At 45.7% G+C, this 22,616-nt stretch overlaps 1 protein-coding gene across 4 annotated transcripts in view; it reads right to left on the reverse strand.

Moving 5' to 3' along the window:
• The window catches only part of PGAP2 (post-GPI attachment to proteins 2), a 118,846-nt gene that overhangs the window by 85,177 nt on the left and 11,053 nt on the right, over positions 1 to 22,616 (reverse strand). For all 4 annotated transcript variants that reach the window (XM_069203723.1, XM_069203725.1, XM_069203724.1 and 1 more), the window contains exons 2-3: positions 11,932 to 12,103; positions 10,124 to 10,376 (exon numbers count right to left, since the gene is read on the reverse strand). In XM_069203723.1, coding sequence (XP_069059824.1) covers positions 10,124 to 10,376; positions 11,932 to 12,096 — 418 coding nt within the window. In that variant the 5' untranslated portion in view covers positions 12,097 to 12,103. The remainder of the gene's footprint in view (positions 1 to 10,123; positions 10,377 to 11,931; positions 12,104 to 22,616) is intronic.

The raw sequence follows: 22,616 nt of genomic DNA on the forward strand, positions 1-22,616 counted from the left end.
ACCAATATAACATCTCAACATTCACAAATATACATTTCTGACATTCAAAAACAAAACAAAAACAAATCAGTGACCAATATAGCCACATTTCTTTGCAAGGACACTCAAAAGCCTGCCATCCATGGATTCTGTCAGTGTTTTGATCTGTTCACCATCAACATTGCGTGCAGCAGCAACCACAGCCTCCCAGACACTGTTCAGAGAGGTGTACTGTTTTCCCTCCTTGTAAATCTCACATTTGATGATGGACCACAGGTTCTCAATGGGGTTCAGATCAGGTGAACAAGGAGGCCATGTCATTAGATTTCCTTCTTTTATACCCTTTCTTGCCAGCCACGCTGTGGAGTACTTGGACGCGTGTGATGGAGCATTGTCCTGCATGAAAATCATGTTTTTCTTGAAGGATGCAGACTTTTTCCTGTACCACTGCTTGAAGAAGGTGTCTTCCAGGAACTGGCAGTAGGACTGGGAGTTGAGCTTGACTCCATCCTCAACCCGAAAAGGCCCCACAAGCTCATCTTTGATGATACCAGCCCAAACCAGTACTCCACCTCCACCTTGCTGGCGTCTGAGTCGGACTGGAGCTCTCTGCCCTTTACCAATCCAGCCACGGGCCCATCCATCTGGCCCATCAAGACTCACTCTCATTTCATCAGTCCATAAAACCTTAGAAAAATCAGTCTTGAGATATTTCTTGGCCCAGTCTTGACGTTTCAGCTTGTGTGTCTTGTTCAGTGGTGGTCGTCTTTCAGCCTTTCTTACCTTGGCCATGTCTCTGAGTATTGCACACCTTGTGCTTTTGGGCACTCCAGTGATGTTGCAGCTCTGAAATATGGCCAAACTGGTGGCAAGTGGCATCGTGGCAGCTGCACGCTTGACTTTTCTCAGTTCATGGGCAGTTATTTTGCGCCTTGGTTTTTCCACACGCTTCTTGCGACCCTGTTGACTATTTTGAATGAAACGCTTGATTGTTCGATGATCACGCTTCAGAAGCTTTGCAATTTTAAGAGTGCTGCATCCCTCTGCAAGATATCTCACTATTTTTGACTTTTCTGAGCCTGTCAAGTCCTTCTTTTGACCCATTTTGCCAAAGGAAAGGAAGTTGCCTAATAATTATGCACACCTGATATAGGGTGTTGATGTCATTAGACCACACCCCTTCTCATCACAGAGATGCACATCACCTAATATGCTTGATTGGTAGTAGGCTTTCGAGCCTATACAGCTTGGAGTAAGACAACATGCATAAAGAGGATGATGTGGTCAAAATACTCATTTGCCTAATAATTCTGCACTCCCTGTAAAGCGGATTACTATGCCACAAAAATCACTTATCCCACTAGCTCCACTTTAGAAATTTTGAAGATTTTGGAAAGCATTACTGAGCCCCCCAAAGCTTTGCCCCCCCCGACAGCATCAACTGAGCACTGTAATAAGCTTGCCTCTTTTTTCCAGGAACAAAAATGAATATCGATTATGCTTTTCCAAATGATCCCACTACTACAATGACTGCCCCCTGCGATCTCCCTGCTGTCTCTTCCGATCGCACCCTCCCAACTCTCCCTCCTCTCTCCGCATGCCTGGTCAAGGACCTGTTAAATTCTGTCTCACCGCGGGATCCTGCACCCTTGCACATCCTTCGGCAAGGGTCCGATATCATTGTTCCCGTACTGACAGAAGTACTTAACCTCTGGCTAGCCCCTGGGCTTGTTCCCCAGCAATGGAAACATGATGTAGTTAAGCCGCTTCTTAAGAAAGCCAACTTGGATCTCTTGAACTTTAGTAACTTCGGAGTAAATCTCTCTCCTACGTGGAGCCTCCAAACTATTGCAGAAATATGTCAACAAGCATCTCTTGGGCTTTCTCGAATCACTGTCGCAGTTACACCCCGCCCAGACGGGCTTCCACCCTTTACATAGCACAGAAACAGCACCATTGGCTGTGCTCGAAAACTCAGAAATATCTCAGATCAAGGGCATTCAGCAGCTATTATCCTTCGACAGCAGAGATCATTCCACCCTTTTGCAGAGGATCTCTAATGTTGGTGTTATGGCCAGAGACTTTGACTGGCTTGCCTCCTTTTTTGCAGAACCGCTGTTTTGAGGTCCAGGATCAGTCTTTCCTCTCCGCCAGTTTCTCGTCATGTTGTGGGGTGCCACAGGGCTCCTCCTTGAGCCCCACTTCATTTAATATCTACTTGCGTCCCCTGGCCGAGATTGTCCAGGCTCATGGACTGTCATTGGTGTCTTACACAGACGACACGCAGCTGGTCATGTCAATCTCTCCCGATGCATATCTTGGTCACTTCCCCCAACCTCATGCCTTCAGGCGGTAGCCAGCTGGATGTCGAACTGCAAATTGAAGCTCAATGAGGATAAAACAAAAATTACGTTGTTGGTTACCACTTTAGCCAACTGATCTCAAGCCCTTTTCCGGACTATCTTCGCGATCTGCCCAGCTCCAAAGAGTCATATGGGCTCCTCATATTATGTCACCAGGAAGTTGCAGAAGGTACAACACGCCGGCGGATGCATGCTGATGAAATTCCCTAACATATGCAAGTCTCCGAGGCCATTAGAGACTTACACTGGCTCCCGCTGGAACGTCGCTTACAGATCCAGACCATCTGCATGATGCACAGGGCTGTTAATAACAAAGACCCCGTTCTACTACCTTCTCTCGCAGTTCACTATCTTCCAGAGAGATCCCTTCGCTCATCATCTGCCCATCTACTGAAGGTCCCCAGAATCCACCGGGCGCAATGGGATGGTCGTTCCACTTCCTATCCGGCCCCAGGCTCCGCGACCCTTTGCCACTGGAACTGCGCCTCCTAGAGCATGAGTTTTCGTTTTGCAAAATCCTGAAAACCTGGCTTTTTGACAGTTAACTCTGCCCTTTTCGCCGCTCTCTTATTGTCTTGGGCAGCGCTGTGAGGCCTCCGGGTAGCCATGTGCTATATAAAATAGAAGACTGCAAGAATAGAGTAGAACGCTACCTTTCCTGAACCCTGAAAAACCCTTATTACCCCTTTACACACATTTCATAGAACCCTAAAAACCTCTTACTGCCCCTTAATGCTACATTCCCCTGAACACTAAACCCCTTCATTATACCTTATTGGTAACTTACATTGAAACCTACAAAACCCTTTCTGCCCCTTAACACTACCCTCCTCTCAACCCCAATAACCTCTATTTTTGACGTTACCCATCCTTGAACCCTAAAACCGCAGGACTACCTTCCGTGAACCTAAAACATCTTTATAGCTACCTTTCTCTGAATCCAAAAAAAACCTTACCTCTTAACAGTCCCATTAAGTAAGCCCTAAAAACCTTTCCTACCCTTCTACACCACCCTTCCCTGAACCCTAAAATAACTTTCTACCCTTAGCTACTACTAGCATAAACACTACCCTTCAGTGAATCCTAAAACCTCTCACTAGCCCCTAAACTCCTTTCCCACGCTTGGCCCCTTGCCCCTGCTCCCAGTACATCTACCATTACCCTATAAGAAATGACATTCAAATTTATTTGGTAGTCACAACTTTCCAATTTTTTCAGAAAACAAAATGTTTGCAACTTTTTCTGTCAACTTTATTTTTATTGCAAACTGTGCAGAGGAAGCTCTCAATGAAGGAAGGCGGGACTGACCATCAGTTGATAAAGGTCGTGGAACATGATGCAAGACGAATCTGTATAGCGACGTAGGGCGTGGGAGTAGCGCTTTAGGTCTCCCACACACATAGCCCCCCACTCCCAGAGTCACTGGTGACAAACTATGTGACTATACTGCAAAAACCTCATTCATCTCTATTATGGAAACAACAGGCAGAATAGCAAACCCCTGGAACCCATGCTCTTGAGATACTTGAAGGCTACATCCGTCGAGCCAGTATCTGATGTGTTTCGGTGGTTCTGCTTATGCAGGGATACAACCGCATTGTGTGGTATGTTAGAAAAGGATTACCCCATGTGTACATTGACACCTGCAACATCAGTGTGCAGTGCACAGCTAACATCATCAGCCATAACTCTATCGAACGTCTTGTGCAGTCTTTAATCTGCTGAAGCAGAGCATGTAATAAAACGTCATCTGCCCTCAACTTGCACCGGATGAGCCGTTTAATCAGCTTTATATAAATAGCGTGGATCATGGAATTAAAAACACCAAAGCATCTCCTAATCTGAGCACTTGAAGTAGACAGGGAATCTCATGTATACCCAGTATGATGACAGGAAACCTGATGGCCAAAGCAAGCAAAAACATTCAGGCGCTGGAGGACATGCCTAGCATTAGAGGCAGGGCCGGACTGGAACAGAAATTCGGCTCGGGCACCAAATTAAAAGTGGTCCCGATTAGAGAATCTGATAGCTAAAAGAGTGGCCCACATTTGCAACTTGAGGGAAGTTCTGAACTTGTAAAATCATGCTGTGTAGCTGTTTTGAAAGCCACAGGAGACTATGCATGTATGCTTACTCAAGTAATGTCTGTGTTAATATCAGAGAAATCAACAGCAAACACAGGCTCACCAGACCATAAAATAAGGGTGGGTGGAATTTTTAATTCCGCAGGCAGAATTGAAGGAATTTAGTAATCCTGTGTTACTCTTGTAAATTCTGCTGCTCCGTCAGTAGAATTAATCAGAACAGTTTGGCGAATTGTAAACAGAGGGACAGCTCTTTCTTCTGGTACGGTTAAAAAAAATGCTGACTGCACTCTGTGCACCCCTCAAAGCCATACTCTGTGTATATGAGGCTTATATACTCTTGAGTATGTAAGGGTGCAGAGAGGTACACACCGCATAGCCCTCAGCACCCTTACATACTCTGCAGTGATTACTGCAGAGCATGTAAGGGCACCAAAGAGTATGGCTGCACTACAGTACATACCAGTCGGCGTGATTACTGCAGAGTATGTAAGGGTGCTGAGGGGCATGCACAGAAGCATCAAATACCAAATGCACTTACGTTGTATACCCCTCGGCGCCCTTATCTAAACTGCAGCCAGGCCCTGCACCCAACCCCACACAGAGGAAGGAGGGGAGTTGGTATAACTAGATCTGGTAATCTTACTTCTCATTAACAAGAACTAGAAATTCACTGAAAAAAAGATTAAAGTGATGTTATAGATAGGTGAAAATGTCATTAAAATGTAACACTTTGAACTAAAAAAAAAAAAACTGCGTTCATTAGGTTACAGTTAACTCAAGTAATTATAAGTTATACCCTCACTATGCATTGCTTATGATCTCACATATTACAACATCCATGACATGTTCTAGGACATTACTGATCACATCATAAATGACAACTGAAATGACATCACACATGACATCAGGACTCCCGTCTTTTATATATTTAAAAAAGAAAACCCAGCGTGGGGGGGAGGGGGTGAAGGGGGTTCTGCAATTATATTTTTTGCCGAGGTGGGCGCACTACTCCTCTTCCTGAGACACAGAGGCCCCAGGGACCCTGTTAGAAATGGGGTGTCTGGGTGGCTAGGGTATGCACCAAAGCCAGGCAGAACGCATCACTCTAGCCAGGGCAAGTAAGTTACACACCAAAGAACCTGTGCTCACCCCCTGGTAGCTGGCACAGAGCAGTCAGTCTTATCCCCAGAGGTCATGGATAAAGCTTTTGCACAACACACTAACACCAGTGCCACAATAAATACACAACAAAAGATAATCCACACAGGATTATATAAAAATAAGATTCAATATTGGGAAATATGTCACAGACAAGAACAACATAAATCATAAGTATTGTGCAAATAACAAAATTACCAAAAGATGATACTTGTTATCCTGAGTATAACAGTAATCATTATCAACATACAACACATTATCACTGTATACTTAAAGCATGAGAAGTAACCTCCTTCGAATACACCCACAGGAAGCCTCATCTGTCACCACCAATGCCTAGATCTTCTTAGGGTGCCATAAATACATAACGCACACCGTGTCACCATAAGCGTGGGGTGCATTCGAAAATATACTAGAAGCACTCGTGCATAATGGGGTAATTTTGCCCAAAATATTACGATTTATGCCAACAGCGTAGGTGCTGCAGGGGAAATAGTAGTCTCCAGCACTGTACAATATGTGGTGACCATATCAGGGAAAATCCTGGCACGCAGGAGCACCTGTGCTCCTACTAGCTAATATGCGGCAATTCATGTACTTCTTGTGAGGCCGTTTGATCTCCTAGTGTAGTGCGACACCATGCCCAGGGTCCCTTTACAAAGGGTTTCTTCCCCATGGAAGAGACAGAAGAGGGCCCCCACAGGTCCTAAGCAAGGTGCACACTGTCGCGGAGGGTGGAACACCCCTCCTTGGGGCTTCTGTGTATAAGTTCTTTACAGGGGCCATTGCCCGACAGCATGCAACGCAGAGGCTTGCACCCAGGCGGCTCTTCTCCTTAAGTTGGGGCGCTTGCACAGGAGTGCGGTGTGTCGGCATTCCCTCTGGGCACAACCTTAGACTTTGGAGAGGTGGCCTCTAGGACGAGCCTTTAGGGCGGGGGCCTCCTTCAGTCCCCTTGGTCGGCGCACATTGCGCTGTAGGTGAAGGCAGTACTTGGGCAGCAGCAGGAAGCACTACTCGACCCTAAGGGCGAAGTACCCGCCGCACCAGGCAGCGATTCAGCAGGACGGTCTCCCTGGGTCCCACTGGAAGCACAGACTGCCTCTCTTCCCCCTCTTAGAGGACAGTGCACGAAGTGCTCGAGGCACGCACTAGGTTCAGAGATCCGACAGCCACAATGAAGCACTCATCACACGCTGAAAGTTAACAAAGCGCTCACCAGGTGCTGATGGGAAACGGACTGCGAGGGCCAGACACAGCGTCCCACAGCCGCTTCTGGGGCAGTCATCAGCTCCAGGAGAACCTTGGGGAACAAAGCAAGGAGTACACAGCATATACTAGCAAATAATGGTGGTTCCTCCTGGCAATCCAGCAGTGCCTGGTGTGACCAAAGTCAAGAAACAGCTGACATCATCACAACTAGCAGAAAAGCAATCCAGCGAGTCCTTTATAGGACCAGCAGACGTAGGGCAACAGCAGAAGAGCGGTCCAGATGAGACCTTTATAGGACCAGCAGACGGTAGGGCAACAGCAGAAGAGCAGTCCAGATGAGACCTTTGGTGCAGCGCAGCAGTCCTTCTGACAAAGGTTCAGTCCCAAAAGTGCTGTAAAAACATGGTGTCAGAGCCCCTGTACTTATACTCCAAAATGTCTTTGTTCAAGGGGTGACTTCAAAGGACTCCTTTCAGGTGTAACACAACCCCTTTCAACCCAGCCCTGGCTCCAGACATCATTGTGGGGTAAATCAGCCATTTGTGTGAGGGCAGGACACAGCCTATTGTCATGCAAGGTGTGAACGACCTTTCCCTCGCTCTCAGCCCAGGAAAACTATCAGAATGCAGATGCATTTCCTGTCACACCCAGCTCCTTCTGTGTTGTGACTGTCTGGAAAGTATGCAAAAAGTATAACTGTCAATCTGCCTTAGACGTGGACTGGAGTCCGGCTCTAAAACACTAGCATTATAAGCACAGTGAAATGCCCACTTTCTAAAAGTGGCATTTCTAAAATATGAATGTGAAATCTGACTATACTAGTGAGCAGGATTACTCACTACCATTCCAAACATGCCCACGCTACTCCTTTCAGATCATAAATTACTACTTTAAAATATATAAAGAAACGCCCAATGCTAATCTATAAAAGGAGCAGCCCTCACATTAGTAACAAACAAAATAGGCTGTTTGTCACTACTAGGACAAGTAAAAGAGGTTGATGTACATGTCCAACCTTTTACATACAAAGCACCCTGCCCATAAGGCTACCAACGTCTGACTTTAGGGGTGACTTAGGTGTAGTAAACAGGTACTGGAGTGGCAGGCCTGGAACAGGTTTGAAAGGCTACTTCTGTGGGTGGCACAATCAGCGCTGAAGGCCCACTAGTAGCATTTAATTTACAGACCTTGGGTATATGTCATACCACTTTATAAGGGACTTACAGGTAAATTAAATATGCCAAACAGGTGTAAGCCAATCTTACCACGTTTTAGGGGCAAGAGCACATGCACTTTAACACTGATTAGCAGTGGAAAAAGAGGGTCAGAAAAATAGGAGGAGGAAGGCAAAGAGTTTGGGAACAACCCAGCAGAAAGGGCCATTTCCAACAGACCCATTCCCCCAGGGGTGTGTTTAAAATTACAAAGAGGGGAAATGCTCCCCACAGAGCCTCCAAGAGGCCCCATCCCCTGAGGCAGTATTTAAAATTAGTGGAAGGGGGTATGTGGCCCTCCCTTCCCAAGCCTCTGAGAGGACCCAGGGACCCCATCCCTTAGGGCAACTTGTTTTTGGGGAGTGAACGTCACCGCCTCCTCCCCATCCCAACCCCATGCCGTTGGGATGGCTCCAGGAGCCCCATCTTCCACCGCTTGGTCAAGCAGTGCCCTGATGACCCATTCCCTGGGACACTGCGGTTCCTTGCCTGGGCGAGTGCAGGCATACCCTGCCCCATGAGCCCCAACCAATACCTCCTTGTGGGTGCCCTGGGTGGGAACTGGGGCAGCAACCAACTGGTTTAAAAAAAAAAATTCCAGCTCCTACCAGCACCTACAATGAGCTCTGGCTGGGGAGCCAGCAGGGGCCGTAGGACTCTTTCTCCTCCCCCCCCAGGTGGGGACAGGGGCACCCAAAAAATATTTTAAAAAACATTAAAATGAATAGATGAGCGGCAGGGGCCAATCATTTATTTTTCACTGCCCCCTAGAGAAGGAGCGCCCCATAATGCCCCGAGATGGCTTTTTACTTATGTTTTCTGGAGTGTGACAGTGCCCCTAGAAGGGACAAGGGCACCATCAATCAGTTTTCTAATGTTGTTGGGGGCTGCAAGAAGTGCTGCAGCCCACTAGCATTAAATAAAAGAATAAAAGTAAGTCTTCTGGGTCATTGAATCCATGAACCCTGGGGATAGTACCATAATCATTTAAGGCGCTGAAGATGTATACTGCTCGGATAAAGTGCAGGGACTCCCGTGGTTGGCTCAATGGCTGCACTTTGTCATCTAAAAACGTTAATAAAAAGGCTCAAAGTCATGTTATTTACTTTTTATAAGGTTTTAATAAAATTATTTTATGACAATTACCTTTATTGAACATTGCAATTTGTGAATTTATTGTAAATATTTGTGACTTTTTGACAAGAACAATAGGTCTACTTTATACATGTTGGTATGCTAATCCCTTGATGAAACCAATAGGCCCACTTTATATATTTTGGTGTTCTGACCCTTTAACAAAGTCAGTAGGTTTGCTTCATTTAAAATGACACACTTTATTTTATTACATCACACAGTCAGTCATGTATGCTAGTGGGACCTGCTACTACCCCACGCATGCACGCTGTGGGGGGTAAAGGTGCCTGTGTGGGCATTGGGCACAGGGCTTTGGCACAGACCAGGACCTGTGTATAACCTCATGCCACATATGGCGATGGATATTTCTCTGAGTAAGGAACTTTATTCAATTTACTGTGTATTCCTCTCAAATACACATTAGGGCTTTCCCCTCTATTCAGACTACATTTGAGATATATAAGCTAGACCATGCTCATCTCATATTTCTGCTGGAAGCTCAACATTTTTCTCCAGCGAGACAAAATGGTGGCTCCTTTCCACACCAGAAGCATATACAAAGTGGAACTCACTGCCATTCAAACCAAGAAACAAAGCAAATGTTTTTAAATCTAAAAGGGCTAAAGATCCTCTTATTACCTAGTCTCACTGTACACCAGGGTACACCTTAGTGTTCTAGCGCTTCCCACAAATACCATGTTTAAAAAAAATAAATAAATAAATAAAGGAGCCACTGGCTGAAATTTCATTCACTCATGTCTCCTTCCTCTGACCCCCACCTCCTTACGTTTTGCTGTCCTCTTGCAGTCTGCTGTGTACTTTGGAGATTGCAACAACCTGGATAGTAGCAATATACAAGAAAGCTCCATTATTCATATTCTGAAATCAGATGACCTCTACTCTGCAGTGTCACGAGACCGGACCTCCAAGTCTGCAATACCAGAATATATATTGTGTGATAAAATCTATCACCTACCATGGTTCTCGGTGGAGGACACGTACGTCAACAGGAGCAGGCAGAGGTTTTCCAAAATGTTCAACATGAAGGTAATGCGGCACAGGAAGTGGTAGGTGCGCTGGGAACATGAAGCAGCACGATAATGGTTCCAGTAGGCCACAGCCACCAAAAAGCGGGGTGCCGAATGGAGTCCAATGCAGAAGCGCCAAACGTACCTCTGGGGGCTTTCCCCACCAATCGAAGCACTAATGGAGGGGAGATAATTCACAACCTGAAAAACAAAGCACAAATAGGTTACTGGGGGAACCGGTGGGCTACTTTCTCTCTGTCACGAATAGTTGTAGTGAAGGACTGTCAACATTCCACATCGAAATGTATTATTCCAACTGAAATAAATACATTGTATCAAAATTAATTGTTACCCGTGGCACTGCCAAAAAGGCTTCAATTCTGTAAATTGAAACATTTCTGTTAACATTTTTTTTAATAGAAATTTGAAGCATTTGTTCCATCTCCATTTCAGGGTTCAAAATGTAAACTCATACCATCACTTCTGAGTTCAAAAGACCCTTGTCTTTGTCAAGTTAGTGCAGTGAACTTGTTCAAAAAGTCCTCTTACTATTGACATTCACCTCTACTCTGGACTATAGTCCATTATTACCTGAAAGAAAATAAATAAAGCACTGACTATCCACCAAACTGAACTCATGAGTTGTGGGATGGCTCAACACCTAGCACGTGGTTGGAAAAGTACTTTTTGGAGGGACTATCATGCTTTTCTTCTATGCCTGATATGTCACATGAATGACTACCAAATTATCCAGCATCCCTTCAGCTGGCTGTAGGTTTGAACGCTTCTGGTGCATTAAACGTTTGCAGCCCCTAGTACTGGCTTCACCGTATCTAACCGGCCAGGGACTTCTTTGCTCCATGTCAGGCTTGGCAGCATCACTCCACTGTCTATCAGTGCCTAATAAGCGGTATAAATTCTGCATACACCAAGCCACAAGCAAGTTACATCTTGCAAGTCTTCCCCTAAAGATGTGTATGCTGAGCACAACATAAAGAGAAGCCAGAGTGTCCCTACTTCATTACAAACATTATTAGCTATCAAACTACTAAACACAGCTGAACCATGAGTCCCTATTGAAAACAAGTGCCATCCATTTATGCACACAGGGCACTGGCTGGACATTACATTTTATTGTCTGTTAATTATCTGTGGACGCTATTTGAGTATGACAGCCTACATTACCTTCTAGGGTAAGCTTTGAGCGCTCACCCTTGCCACAGCCTGAAAGGTACTTGGCATTTCCAAGCGCTTGCAGTAGCGCCAGAGTCCTGAAGTCCCAGGGAAAAAGACAATATTGGTTACAAGGACTGCCTTGTAATCCGAGGCCCATAAGCACCAGAAAAGTGACCTGGCACAGTGGTATGCATTCTATGAGGTGTCAAAGGAGACTACTACACGGATTGGTCCATTTCCTTCCAGCCACCTATTTAAACCTGGCCCGTTTTCTAAAGGTCCTGGGGAACACTAGAAGCCTGCCAGGATCTTCTACTAACAAAATCACCACAAGACCAAAAATAATTTCAAGTTAATCAGTACGCCAGGAAGACGACTGAATAATAGGAAACACTGGACAATGAGTGCTAAACAGACTGTTTTTGTGCACCTGCTTTCGTGATATGATAATGGTAGGAGCGCACCACGGGCAGCAGAGGCTAGCCACTGCCACCTTGTTCGATGCAATAACAATACTGTGGCATCAAGGAATCAAATTAGAGCCCCAGTGACCATATCAAGTAACATCTCAGGCACTTACCCCACAGTGCGTTGCAGTTGTCTCCTCAAAGTGGAAAATTAGAGAGCAGAATATGCAGAAGAGGAACCCAAACAAGGGTAAGCAGACGGTTGCCACGGCAAACGTGGTGAAGCGGATCTGAATCAGGGTCCCCTCGCGCTCCAGTGGTAGCGGCATCTGCACCATTTTGCACCTGTGGGCAACCGCAGTTCATTAACACAGGGAAGACTTCTGGCTAAAGCAGGACTGCCCACACGACCTGGTACTTTTACAAAGCTGCGCAAGCCAGAGAGGTCGCCATGTCGAGAACACATTCCACTGCTGCGTTAAGACACAAGGAATTTCCTAACATTTATTATTATTTGTTTTATAAATTGAAAAGTCTGCAAAATGATACTGCATTCACAATGCAATTGATCACAAGTATTTTACATGAACCCTGTTGGAAATGGGGTCTCTAGTTGGCAGTGGTTTGCACCTTGTCCAAGTAGGGACCCCCACTGTAGTCAGGGTAAGGGAGCTAAGATAACCCCTGCTTACCCTCTTAGTAGCTTGGCACGATCAGTCAGGCTTATCTCAGAGGCAATGTCTAAAGTATTTGTGTACACACACAGAGTCTTAATCCATAGGAATCAATCATTGTATCTTTTTAGCACAATGTACTTGAGATGCGTCAAAACAAAGAAAATGTGGGCCACAAGGGAGGTGAGGTGCTGAAAAGCAAAGTGATGCGTTGCTTCCTTACTTTGCAGGGGAAGTGATGCGTTGATTCTTACCTCGCGTGAAAGGCAATGTGTTGATTTCCAGACATGCAGCCCCGGTTCCTTACAGCAGTGCAGGGCTTAATGAGAAATTGACACCTGAGGACGATCCGTTGAAAATCCCAATGCGCTGTGTTGATGGAGCTGCGGTGAAACAGGCTCTGCGTCAATTCTGCAGCCGCAAGACAGGCACTGTGTTGATTTTTCTGTCATAACGCGTTGGTGCATGGATTTTCTTCTTCAGGTCACCAGCTTACACTTCCAAGGGCCCTGGGACTGGAGCTGGCACCACTTGGCAAGTCAGGAGATTCTCACCAGAAAAGCCCAGGAGCTGGCAGATGAAGTCTTTGATGTCCCTGAGACTTCTAGCAGGGGCAGGCTCAGATCAAGCCATTGGAGAATCTTGGAAAGCAGGCTGTAGAAAACAAAGTCCAGTCCTTTCACTCCCACGACAGAAGCAGCAGGCCCGCACAACAAAGCAACAGGCAGAGTGGCAGTCTCTCCTATGGCATCTAGCTCTTCTTCCTGGCAGAACGTCCTCAGCTCAGAAGTGTTCTCTAACTATGTGGGATCAGAGGTCCAGTACTTATACCCATTTCTGTCTTTGAAGCAAGGAAACTTCAAAGAGAAGTCTTTGTAGTGCACAAGACCCTGTCTTTCCCTGCCCTGGCCCCAGACACACTCAAAGGGGTTGGAAACTGCTTTATGTGAGGACAGGCGCAGCCCTATTCAGTTGCAAGTGTCAGCTCCTCCCACCACTCCTGCTCAGGAATACCCATCAGCCTGGGGATGGGCCATCAGGATACACCTCAGCTCTATTTGTGTGACTGTCTAGAGTGAATAAACAAACAGCCCACCTGTCATCCTCACCCAGACGTGTATTCAGCAGACAAAAAGAGGCACAGAACCGTTAAGCAAGAAAATGCCCACTTTCAAAGAGTGACATTTTCAAACTTACAATTCAAAAACCAACTTCACCAAAAGATGCATTTTTAAATTGTGAGTTCAGAGACCCCAAACTCCAAATCTCAATCTGCTCTCAATGGGAAATTACACTTACAAGATATTTCAAGACAACACCCATGTTACCCTATGGGAGAGTTAGGCCTTGCAATAGTGAAAATCAAATTTAGCAGTACTTTACTATCAGGACTTGTAAACCACACCAGTACATATTGCGTATTTTAAATACACTGCACCCTACCCATGCGGCTGCCTTGGGCCTACTTTAGGGGGTGACATACATGTAGTAAAAGGGAAGGTTTTGGCCTGGGAAGTGGGTGCACTTGTCAGGTCAACATGGCAGTGTAAAACTGAACACACAGGCAGTGCAATGGCAGGTCTGGGACATGTTTAAAGGGCTGCTTATGTGGGTGGCACAATGAGTGCTGTAGGTCACTAGTAGCATATGATTTACAGGCCCCGGGCACACCTGGCACACTGTACTAGGAACTTACTAGTAAATCAAATTTGCCAAGCATGGATACACCAATTACCAATACGATTTAGACGGAGAGCGCTTGCACTTTAGCACTGATCAACAGTGCTAAAGGGCCCAGAGTCCTAAAGCCAGCAAAAACTAAATGCAGCACATAGTCAACAACAGGAGTTCAGAGGCAAAATGTTTGGGGATAACCCTGCAAAAAGGGTCATTTCCAACAACCACACCCACCAACTTTTGAAAACTAAAACCAAGTCACCAAAATATATTCTTTGCCAACCACTCACTACTAAATAACCTTATCGCTAGACTTGGGGCAATTGCTGGTTTATCATTCTGGCACTTAATCAGTGGGATTTCCTTACTCTGACAATCAGGGTGGCCTCCCCTTCTTCAGATAATCTACCAGAAGATCCTAATTTGATACGTTCTTGCTTGACTATGCAGGCAGAAAGTGTCTCCACCGGTTCTCTAGGTCTTACCTACCCAAGAGATGGTTAATTCCACTGTGAATACACAGAAAGAGAGCAAGGGAAGCAAGGCTAACCCACACCGCCTCCCAAAAGAAACTAAGTAATCACAAAAGGTGTGGGGTAGTAGGAACAGGGGGTAAGACTGGGTTAGTCTTTAACCAGTTCCTGGTTGCATTAGGTTGCTTGATAGGGGGTGCTGTGTTGCCCTACAGGAGTAGCAGGGGATTTTCCTTTACGGACTAGGTGGTCTCACACACATAATAGTGTCTTGCTTCATCATATGACCACCTAGCCCCACCTAAGTAAGATGATACTACTCAGGCGGACTCGACCTCTGGTTAAAAGAACCAGCATGTTGGTAAGACTAAAACTAAGGGGGAAGGCTCGTTAGAGGATAATGTCAAGAGACATTATCCTCTAACGAGCCTTCCCCCTTAGTTTTAGTCTTACCAACATGCACCACCATTAAAACTAACAAGAGCCACCGGTGACATGTTAGGTAATTTTATTATTCACCCCCTCTGGATCACTGTAACTATCCGGTCAATTCAATTTCAGCACTCCCTCTGGTTCTTTTAACCAGAGGTCGAGTCCACCTGAGTAGTATCATCTTACTTAGGTGGGGCTAGGTGGTCATATGATGAAGCAAGACACTATTATGTGTGTGAGACCACCTAGTCCGTAAAGGAAAATCCCCTGCTACTCCTGTAGGGCAACACAGCACCCCCTATCAAGCAACCTAATGCAACCAGGAACTGGTTAAAGACTAACCCAGTCTTACCCCCTGTTCCTACTACCCCACACCTTTTGTGATTACTTAATTCCCACTGTGCCCATTATATGCTACTTAACATCAAATTAGGGTGGTCAGATTCTGAAACCCAAAAACTGGAACATATCATAAAGTGGGATAATAAGTTAGCAGAGACAGGGGGACCTAAAATGACTTAATCAACAACACTCATCAGCTAGAAACCACAGACAATGATGTGCTAATAGGGAATTAAGTGCGAGTTTTGCATATGGTTGCACCCGGGTTAAGTAAATTGCTTTCTGCTGGGGGCCGCTAATGAATTTTGCACTGCAGCACATAAAAATTAGCTTTCCTCTGTGTTCAGTAGACCCTCTCTAAAAACCGGGACATGTGCTAAATTTACTGAAATTTGCCTAGACCAACAGTGAAAAAACACAGCCGTCTAACAAATCAAGGACACATGGTCATCCCACTTTAAATGCTCAAGGTACAACTATCAAGAGGTGAGTAAACCTAACACCAGTCAATATATTAAAAAAACAACCACACAAAATGTTTTCCATGTGAAGTCACTGAACAATTATGCAGAAACCAGACTGACCTGATTTTCTACTAGAAAGGTAACTCGACAGGAACAAGACTGGATTCTGAATCACAGCGTTGAGATTCACAAAAACCCAGAGGACAAACGTGCAGGAGGTTCAGCAGCCGCACCAGCTTCCAAACCACAACTTCACAGCTTGCTTGCGGAGTACAGATATTTAGAGCCGAGAAGCATCTAAGGAAGTGAAGAGAAGGTTGCCATTGTCTCCTCACTTCAGACCAGGCTAGCTGTAGATGCATATTGGAGCAGAAAGTGAGGACAGACATACTGCACTGACAACAGAATAAAAGATTTCCACTGGTTTGTCTGGTACCTCAAACATAACCAAGGAGGGCCTTAAACTGAACTAGTGTGTGGCCCTTTATGGTAATTGTGTAGTGCTCGATGAGGACTGTTCACACCCTGGGCGTAGATTTCAAATCATTTTTGTGGTTGGAGAGAAAACTGAAAACAGAGCCCACTGTCTATCTTCCAATCAGAGAAATTGTCACAAGCCCCAGCATTGCTCCTCATGGTCAAGTGCTGTACGGATTGCACTGGTAACTACTGCTAGACGTCATGCAGAAATCGCCAGGAAGGGAGATGGTGAGTGTGAACTACGAATGCTGGATATAGTGCTGTGAGGACATCTCCTCTTGAAATGAGGCACAGTCTCCCAACTCATTTTTATTCCCCCTATGATCTGACAGAAGACGACTTTGAAGGCAACTGTCCTAATTCAATTAGCGTCATGATGTTGTTCTCAGTGGCAGCCTTCCCTTTTCCAAATAAATAATGAAATCTAACCGTGACAACCAAAAAGTATATGTAGGAGGCTGGACTGGCTTGTAGTGAGTACCAAGGGGTACTTGCACCTTGCACCAGGCCCAGTTATCCCTTATTAGTGTATAGGGTGTCTAGCAGCTTAGGCTGATAGATAATGGTAGCTTAGCAGAGCAGCTTAGGCTGAACTAGGAGACGTGTGAAGCTACTACAGTACCACTTAGTGTCATATGCACAATATCATAAGAAAACACAATACACAGTTATACTAAAAATAAAGGTACTTTATTTTTATGACAATATGCCAAAGTATCTTAGAGTGTACCCTCAGTGAGAGGATAGGAAATATACACAAGATATATATACACAATAGCAAAAATATGCAGTATAGTCTTAGGAAACAGTGCAAACAATGTATAGTTACAATAGGATGCAATGGGGAAACATAGGGATAGGGGCAACACAAACCATATACTCCAAAAGTGGAATGCGAACCACGAATGGACCCCAAACCTATGTGACCTTGTAGAGGGTCGCTGGGACTATTAGAAAATAGTGAGAGTTAGAAAAATAACCCTCCCCAAGACCCTGAAAAGTGAGTGCAAAGTGCACTAAAGTTCCCCTAAAGACAAAGAAGTTGTGTTAGAGGAATAATGCAGGAAAGACACAAACCAACAATGCAACAACTGTGGATTTCCAATCTAGGGTACCTGTGGACAAGGGGACCAAGTCCAAAAGTCACAAGCAAGTCGGAGATGGGCAGATGCCCAGGAAATGCCAGCTGCGGGTGCAAAGAAGCTTCTACTGGACAGAAGAAGCTGAGGTTTCTGCAGGAACGAAAAGGGCTAGAGACTTCCCCTTTGGTGGACGGATCCCTCTCGCCGTGGAGAGTCGTGCAGAAGTGTTTTCCCGCCGAAAGAACGCCAACAAGCCTTGCTAGCTGCAAATCGTGCGGTTAGCGTTTTTGGACGCTGCTGTGGCCCAGGAGGGACCAGGAGGTCGCAAATTGGACCAGGAGAGAGAGGGGACGTCGAGCAAGACAAGGAGTCCTCTCAGCAGCAGGTAGCACCCGGAGAAGTGCCAGAAACAGGCACTACGAGGATGCGTGAAACGGTGCTCACCCGAAGTCGCACAAAGGAGTCCCACGTCGCCGGAGACCAACTTAGAAAGTCGTGCAATGCAGGTTAGAGTGCCGTGGACCCAGGCTTGGCTGTGCACAAAGGATTTCCGCCAGAAGTGCACAGGGGCCGGAGTAGCTGTAAAAGTCGCGGTTCCCAGCAATGCAGCCCAGCGAGGCAAGGACTTGCCTCCACCAAACTTGGACTGAAGAGTCACTGGACTGTGGGGGTCACTTGGACAGAGTCGCTGGATTCGAGGGACCTCGCTCGTCGTGCTGAGAGGAGACCCAAGGGACCGGTAATGCAGCTTTTTGGTGCCTGCGGTTGCAGGGGGAAGATTCTGTCGACCCATGGGAGATTTCTTCGGAGCTTCTGGTGCAGAGAGGAGGCAGACTACCCCCACAGCATGCACAAGCAGGAAAACAGTCGAGAAGGCGGCAGGATCAGCGTTACAGAGTTGCAGTAGTCGTCTTTGCTACTATGTTGCAGGTTTGCAGGCTTCCAGCGCGGTCAGCAGTCGATTCCTTGGCAGAAGGTGAAGAGAGAGATGCAGAGGAACTCGGATGAGCTCTTGCATTCGTTATCTAAAGTTTCCCCAGAGGCAGAGACCCTAAATAGCCAGAAAAGAGGGTTTGGCTACTTAGGAGAGAGGATAGGCTACTAACACCTGAAGGAGCCTATCAGCAGGAGTCTCTGACGTCACCTGGTGGCACTGGCCACTCAGAGCAGTCCAGTGTGCCAGCAGCACCTCTGTTTCCAAGATGGCAGAGGTCTGGAGCACACTGGAGGAGCTCTGGACACCTCCCAGGGGAGGTGCAGGTCAGGGGAGTGGTCACTCCCCTTTCCTTTGTCCAGTTTTGCGCCAGAGCAGGGCTAAGGGGTCCCCTGAACCGGTGTAGACTGGCTTATGCAGAATTGGGCACATCTGTGCCCAAGAAAGCATTTCCAGAGGCTGGGGGAGGCTACTCCTCCCCTGCCTTCACACCATTTTCCAAAGGGAGAGGGTGTCACACCCTCTCTCAGAGGAAGTTCTTTGTTCTGCCATCCTGGGCCAGGCCTGGCTGGACCCCAGGAGGGCAGATGCCTGTCTGAGGGGTTGGCAGCAGCAGCAGCTGCAGTGAAACCCCAGAAAGGGCAGTTTGGCAGTACCAGGGTCTGTGCTACAGACCACTGGGATCATGGGATTGTGCCAACTATGCCAGGATGGCATAGAGGGGGCAATTCCATGATCATAGACATGTTACATGGCCATATTCGGAGTTACCATTGTGAAGCTACATATAGGTAGTGACCTATATGTAGTGCACACGTGTAATGGTGTCCCCTCACTCACAAAGTTCAGGGAATTGGCTCTGAACAATGTGGGGGCACCTTGGCTAGTGCCAGGGTGCCCTCACACTAAGTAACTTTGCACCTAACCTTTACCAGGTAAAGGTTAGACATATAGGTGACTTATAAGTTACTTAAGTGCAGTGTAAAATGGCTGTGAAATAACGTGGACGTTATTTCACTCAGGCTGCAGTGGCAGGCCTGTGTAAGAATGGTCAGAGCTCCCTATGGGTGGCAAAAGAAATGCTGCAGCCCATAGGGATCTCCTGGAACCCAAATACCCTGGGTACCTCAGTACCATATACTAGGGAATTATAAGGGTGTTCCAGTAAGCCAATGTAAATTGGTAAAAATGGTCACTAGCCTGTTAGTGACAATTTGGAAAGAAATGAGAGAGCATAACCACTGAGGTTCTGATTAGCAGAGCCTCAGTGAGACAGTTAGTCACTACACAGGTAACACATTCAGGCACACTTATGAGCACTGGGGCCCTGGGTTACCAGGGTCCCAGTGACACATACAACTAAAACAACATATATACAGTGAACAATGGGGGTAACATGCCAGGCAAGATGGTACTTTCCTACAGTACATCAGTAAAATAATGCTAACCCTCTGCAACATACAGACTTGGGAACCAGTGTGGCTACAGTGTTCTACATGCACAACTTGCGAACACCAGTAAGTATCATCACACACACAAAGCTACCTTTTTCAAAAAGTAAATATTTTAGGCTTTATGAAATAAAACAAAAGGGTGACAGGCAGAAAAATTATATTTATTGGACATGCCTACCTCCTTCAGCAGCAAATTAATGGTTCTCCTTGCAGATGTCTGCCTCTGTCATCAGCAGAACAATGGTAGTTCAAGCAGATGTCTGTCTTTTATCGGGAGACCAATGGTAGTCCACACAGGTGTTAGTTAACCCTTTTACCAGCAAAACAATGGTACCAGAATGGTAGGCCAAGCAGTGTTAGCATTTAAAACAGACAATCATGCAGTTTTAGAATTAACTATGTGTTCATATTTTTACTGAGAAGATGATGCTCAGCCACTTTTTATGCCCACAAATAACACAAAGTGGTTGTGATAGTCCAGACCCCTCTGACAAACCCCAGCATCTCTGCTGCAGATGTTTTAAAGTATAAAACATGTTAATGGTGCCTGAGCAGAAACACTTTGTAATATTCAAGATCAACTTATTTTGCACCAAATACATATCTGTTCATCCCTACCACCCAATTTACCCAATGTCAAGCAGAACTCCAAAATGATCAGTAAAACCAAAAATGTGAGACAACTCTCCATTTTAGGATCTTACCAATAAAAAAGGTTCATTCCGTACTAAATGTATGCAAGAAAGATTCCAGAAAAAGAAGGTCATTCAGAAACAAACACACAGGTGTGCATCTGTGGATACGGCACTCTTTCATGGGGAGAAGAGATGGGAATTCAAGAAGGTCATAAGAGGAATACAAGGATGTCCCACAGAGGGCACAGATAACTTAGTACATATTTGGCATTTATACTCACTGAGAGTGCAAAGACTGGCATGCTCAGACAGGTGCAGATAACTGGTATCATCTTAGGACTAACATGGAAATACACCGCAGCTAATTCACCTTCCTACCATTTCTCAGTTTTTTTGGTAAAGTTATGCGTGCATCACTTGCAGAAAAGTGAATGCTAATTTAACTCCACTCCACAACTCCTTCCTAACCAAGTCCCTGGCTCAAGCACTTTTTGATTCTCCAGCAGGTAACCACTGTATCCGCTGTATCAAGAAAACCACTCTTATAGACAGACTTTAAGAGCGGGGCCTCCAGGAGGAGGAGGAAGATCTGGATTTTTGGTGGGCCTCTTTTCCTCTTTTAAGAGGCGATGAACAATCTGGACCTTTGCGGATCAGGTTAAGAGGGTGGGTCTAACGACTACCCCTCCTTGACAGCAATGAGGAGACATTTTTACCAAATATCATAACTTTTCTGAGAAGGAGGTGGTCCCTGCTTGTGCCCAGAAGCTGGCAGAGTGGTCACTCCCAGGTCACCAAAAACATGTTTTCAATATATCTCTTATGGATCCTTTAGATTTCAAACTCATTCCGAACAAACTGCAGGAGGAAGACATTACATAGGAGGTGGATATCAGATAGGGGACGGACAACAAGCATGTCATTACACCTTGAAGAGGGAGGTCGCGGAGGCTTTGGTTGTCCCTATACAAAAGAATTCCTAGGATGAGAGATCTTTGGGATCTGGCTCCCACTATAAAACTCTGTGGGCATTTAGGGAAGGAGTGGTGGAACACACAAGAAGAAGCATCAGTCTAAATCAAGGCATAAATCTGTTTCCTGTAGAAGGAGGCTCTGCCATTTGCACGAACACAGGCCACATATAGACAACTGATGCTATTGGCAAGTCTTGCGTAAATATGTTTGAATTGTGCAGTGGCTGCATCGGGTATGGTTGTCACATTTTGTGCCACCCATCCTAACTTGGAGATGCTGATTGATGGGGATACTTCATCTATTGAAAGGAAGTTGTATGTTACGGTCTAGAGGTTTATTTGGAACTTTGATTGCACCCACTGTGGGATGTTTTTATTGGGCTCACCCACAGTAGCAGTTACATATTTTCTTCACGGAGGTGTATTTCCAGTGTTTGGGCTCTTTCTCTATTTCTGCTTATTCTTATGTTTATTTTTCTGTGGTGCTTTTGTCTTCGTTGGAATGGGTGGTTTGTAGTTTTATTACTGTTGTGGAGTTGTTGTCAAGTTTCTGCAGTTGTTTTGTTGAATACCAAAAAAAATAAAAGCTGTTTAAGAAACAGAAAAAAGATCCCTAAAGGATTAGCCGGGATCCCAACATTCCGGAACCCTTGAAATTTAAAAATCATTGGAAAGTCACGAATGGACTTCGCCCCTGGCCTCAATGGCCTACCGCAAGCACTTTTTTAACAAGAAACGGAAAGATGGGCCAATTTCCTGGCAGCAATGTTTAATGATGTGATCACAACTGGAAACGTCCCGGCATCCTGGAAAGGCTCAATAATCCACCCCATATATAAGGGTGGGTGCGTGCTCTCCCCAAGCAACTACAGAGTAATCACACTTTTAGACGTTGACCTCAAGTACTTTTCCTGCTGTGTGCTAAAACATCTAGAAGCCTGGATTACAGATAACAATATTCTACCCTTTAATCAAACCGGGTTTACCAAGCACCAAGGAACATTAACAAATCTTATGGGGCTAGGCTTGATCATAAACAGAGCAAAAGCAAAGGGGACTCCAACCTATTTATGTTTTGTTGACTTTAAAGCTGCTTTTGACTGTGTCTCACGCGGCAAATTGTGGGCCAAATTACTACAGTGGGGGCTGCCACATTCTATTTTAAATTCCATCAACATAATATACTCTGATACTTGGGTGAAGGTTAAACTGGGGGAAGGCTCTCACCTATCCAGGG

This window comes from Pleurodeles waltl, chromosome 8 (assembly GCF_031143425.1).
Source record: "Pleurodeles waltl isolate 20211129_DDA chromosome 8, aPleWal1.hap1.20221129, whole genome shotgun sequence".
NCBI lineage: Eukaryota > Metazoa > Chordata > Amphibia > Caudata > Salamandridae > Pleurodeles > Pleurodeles waltl.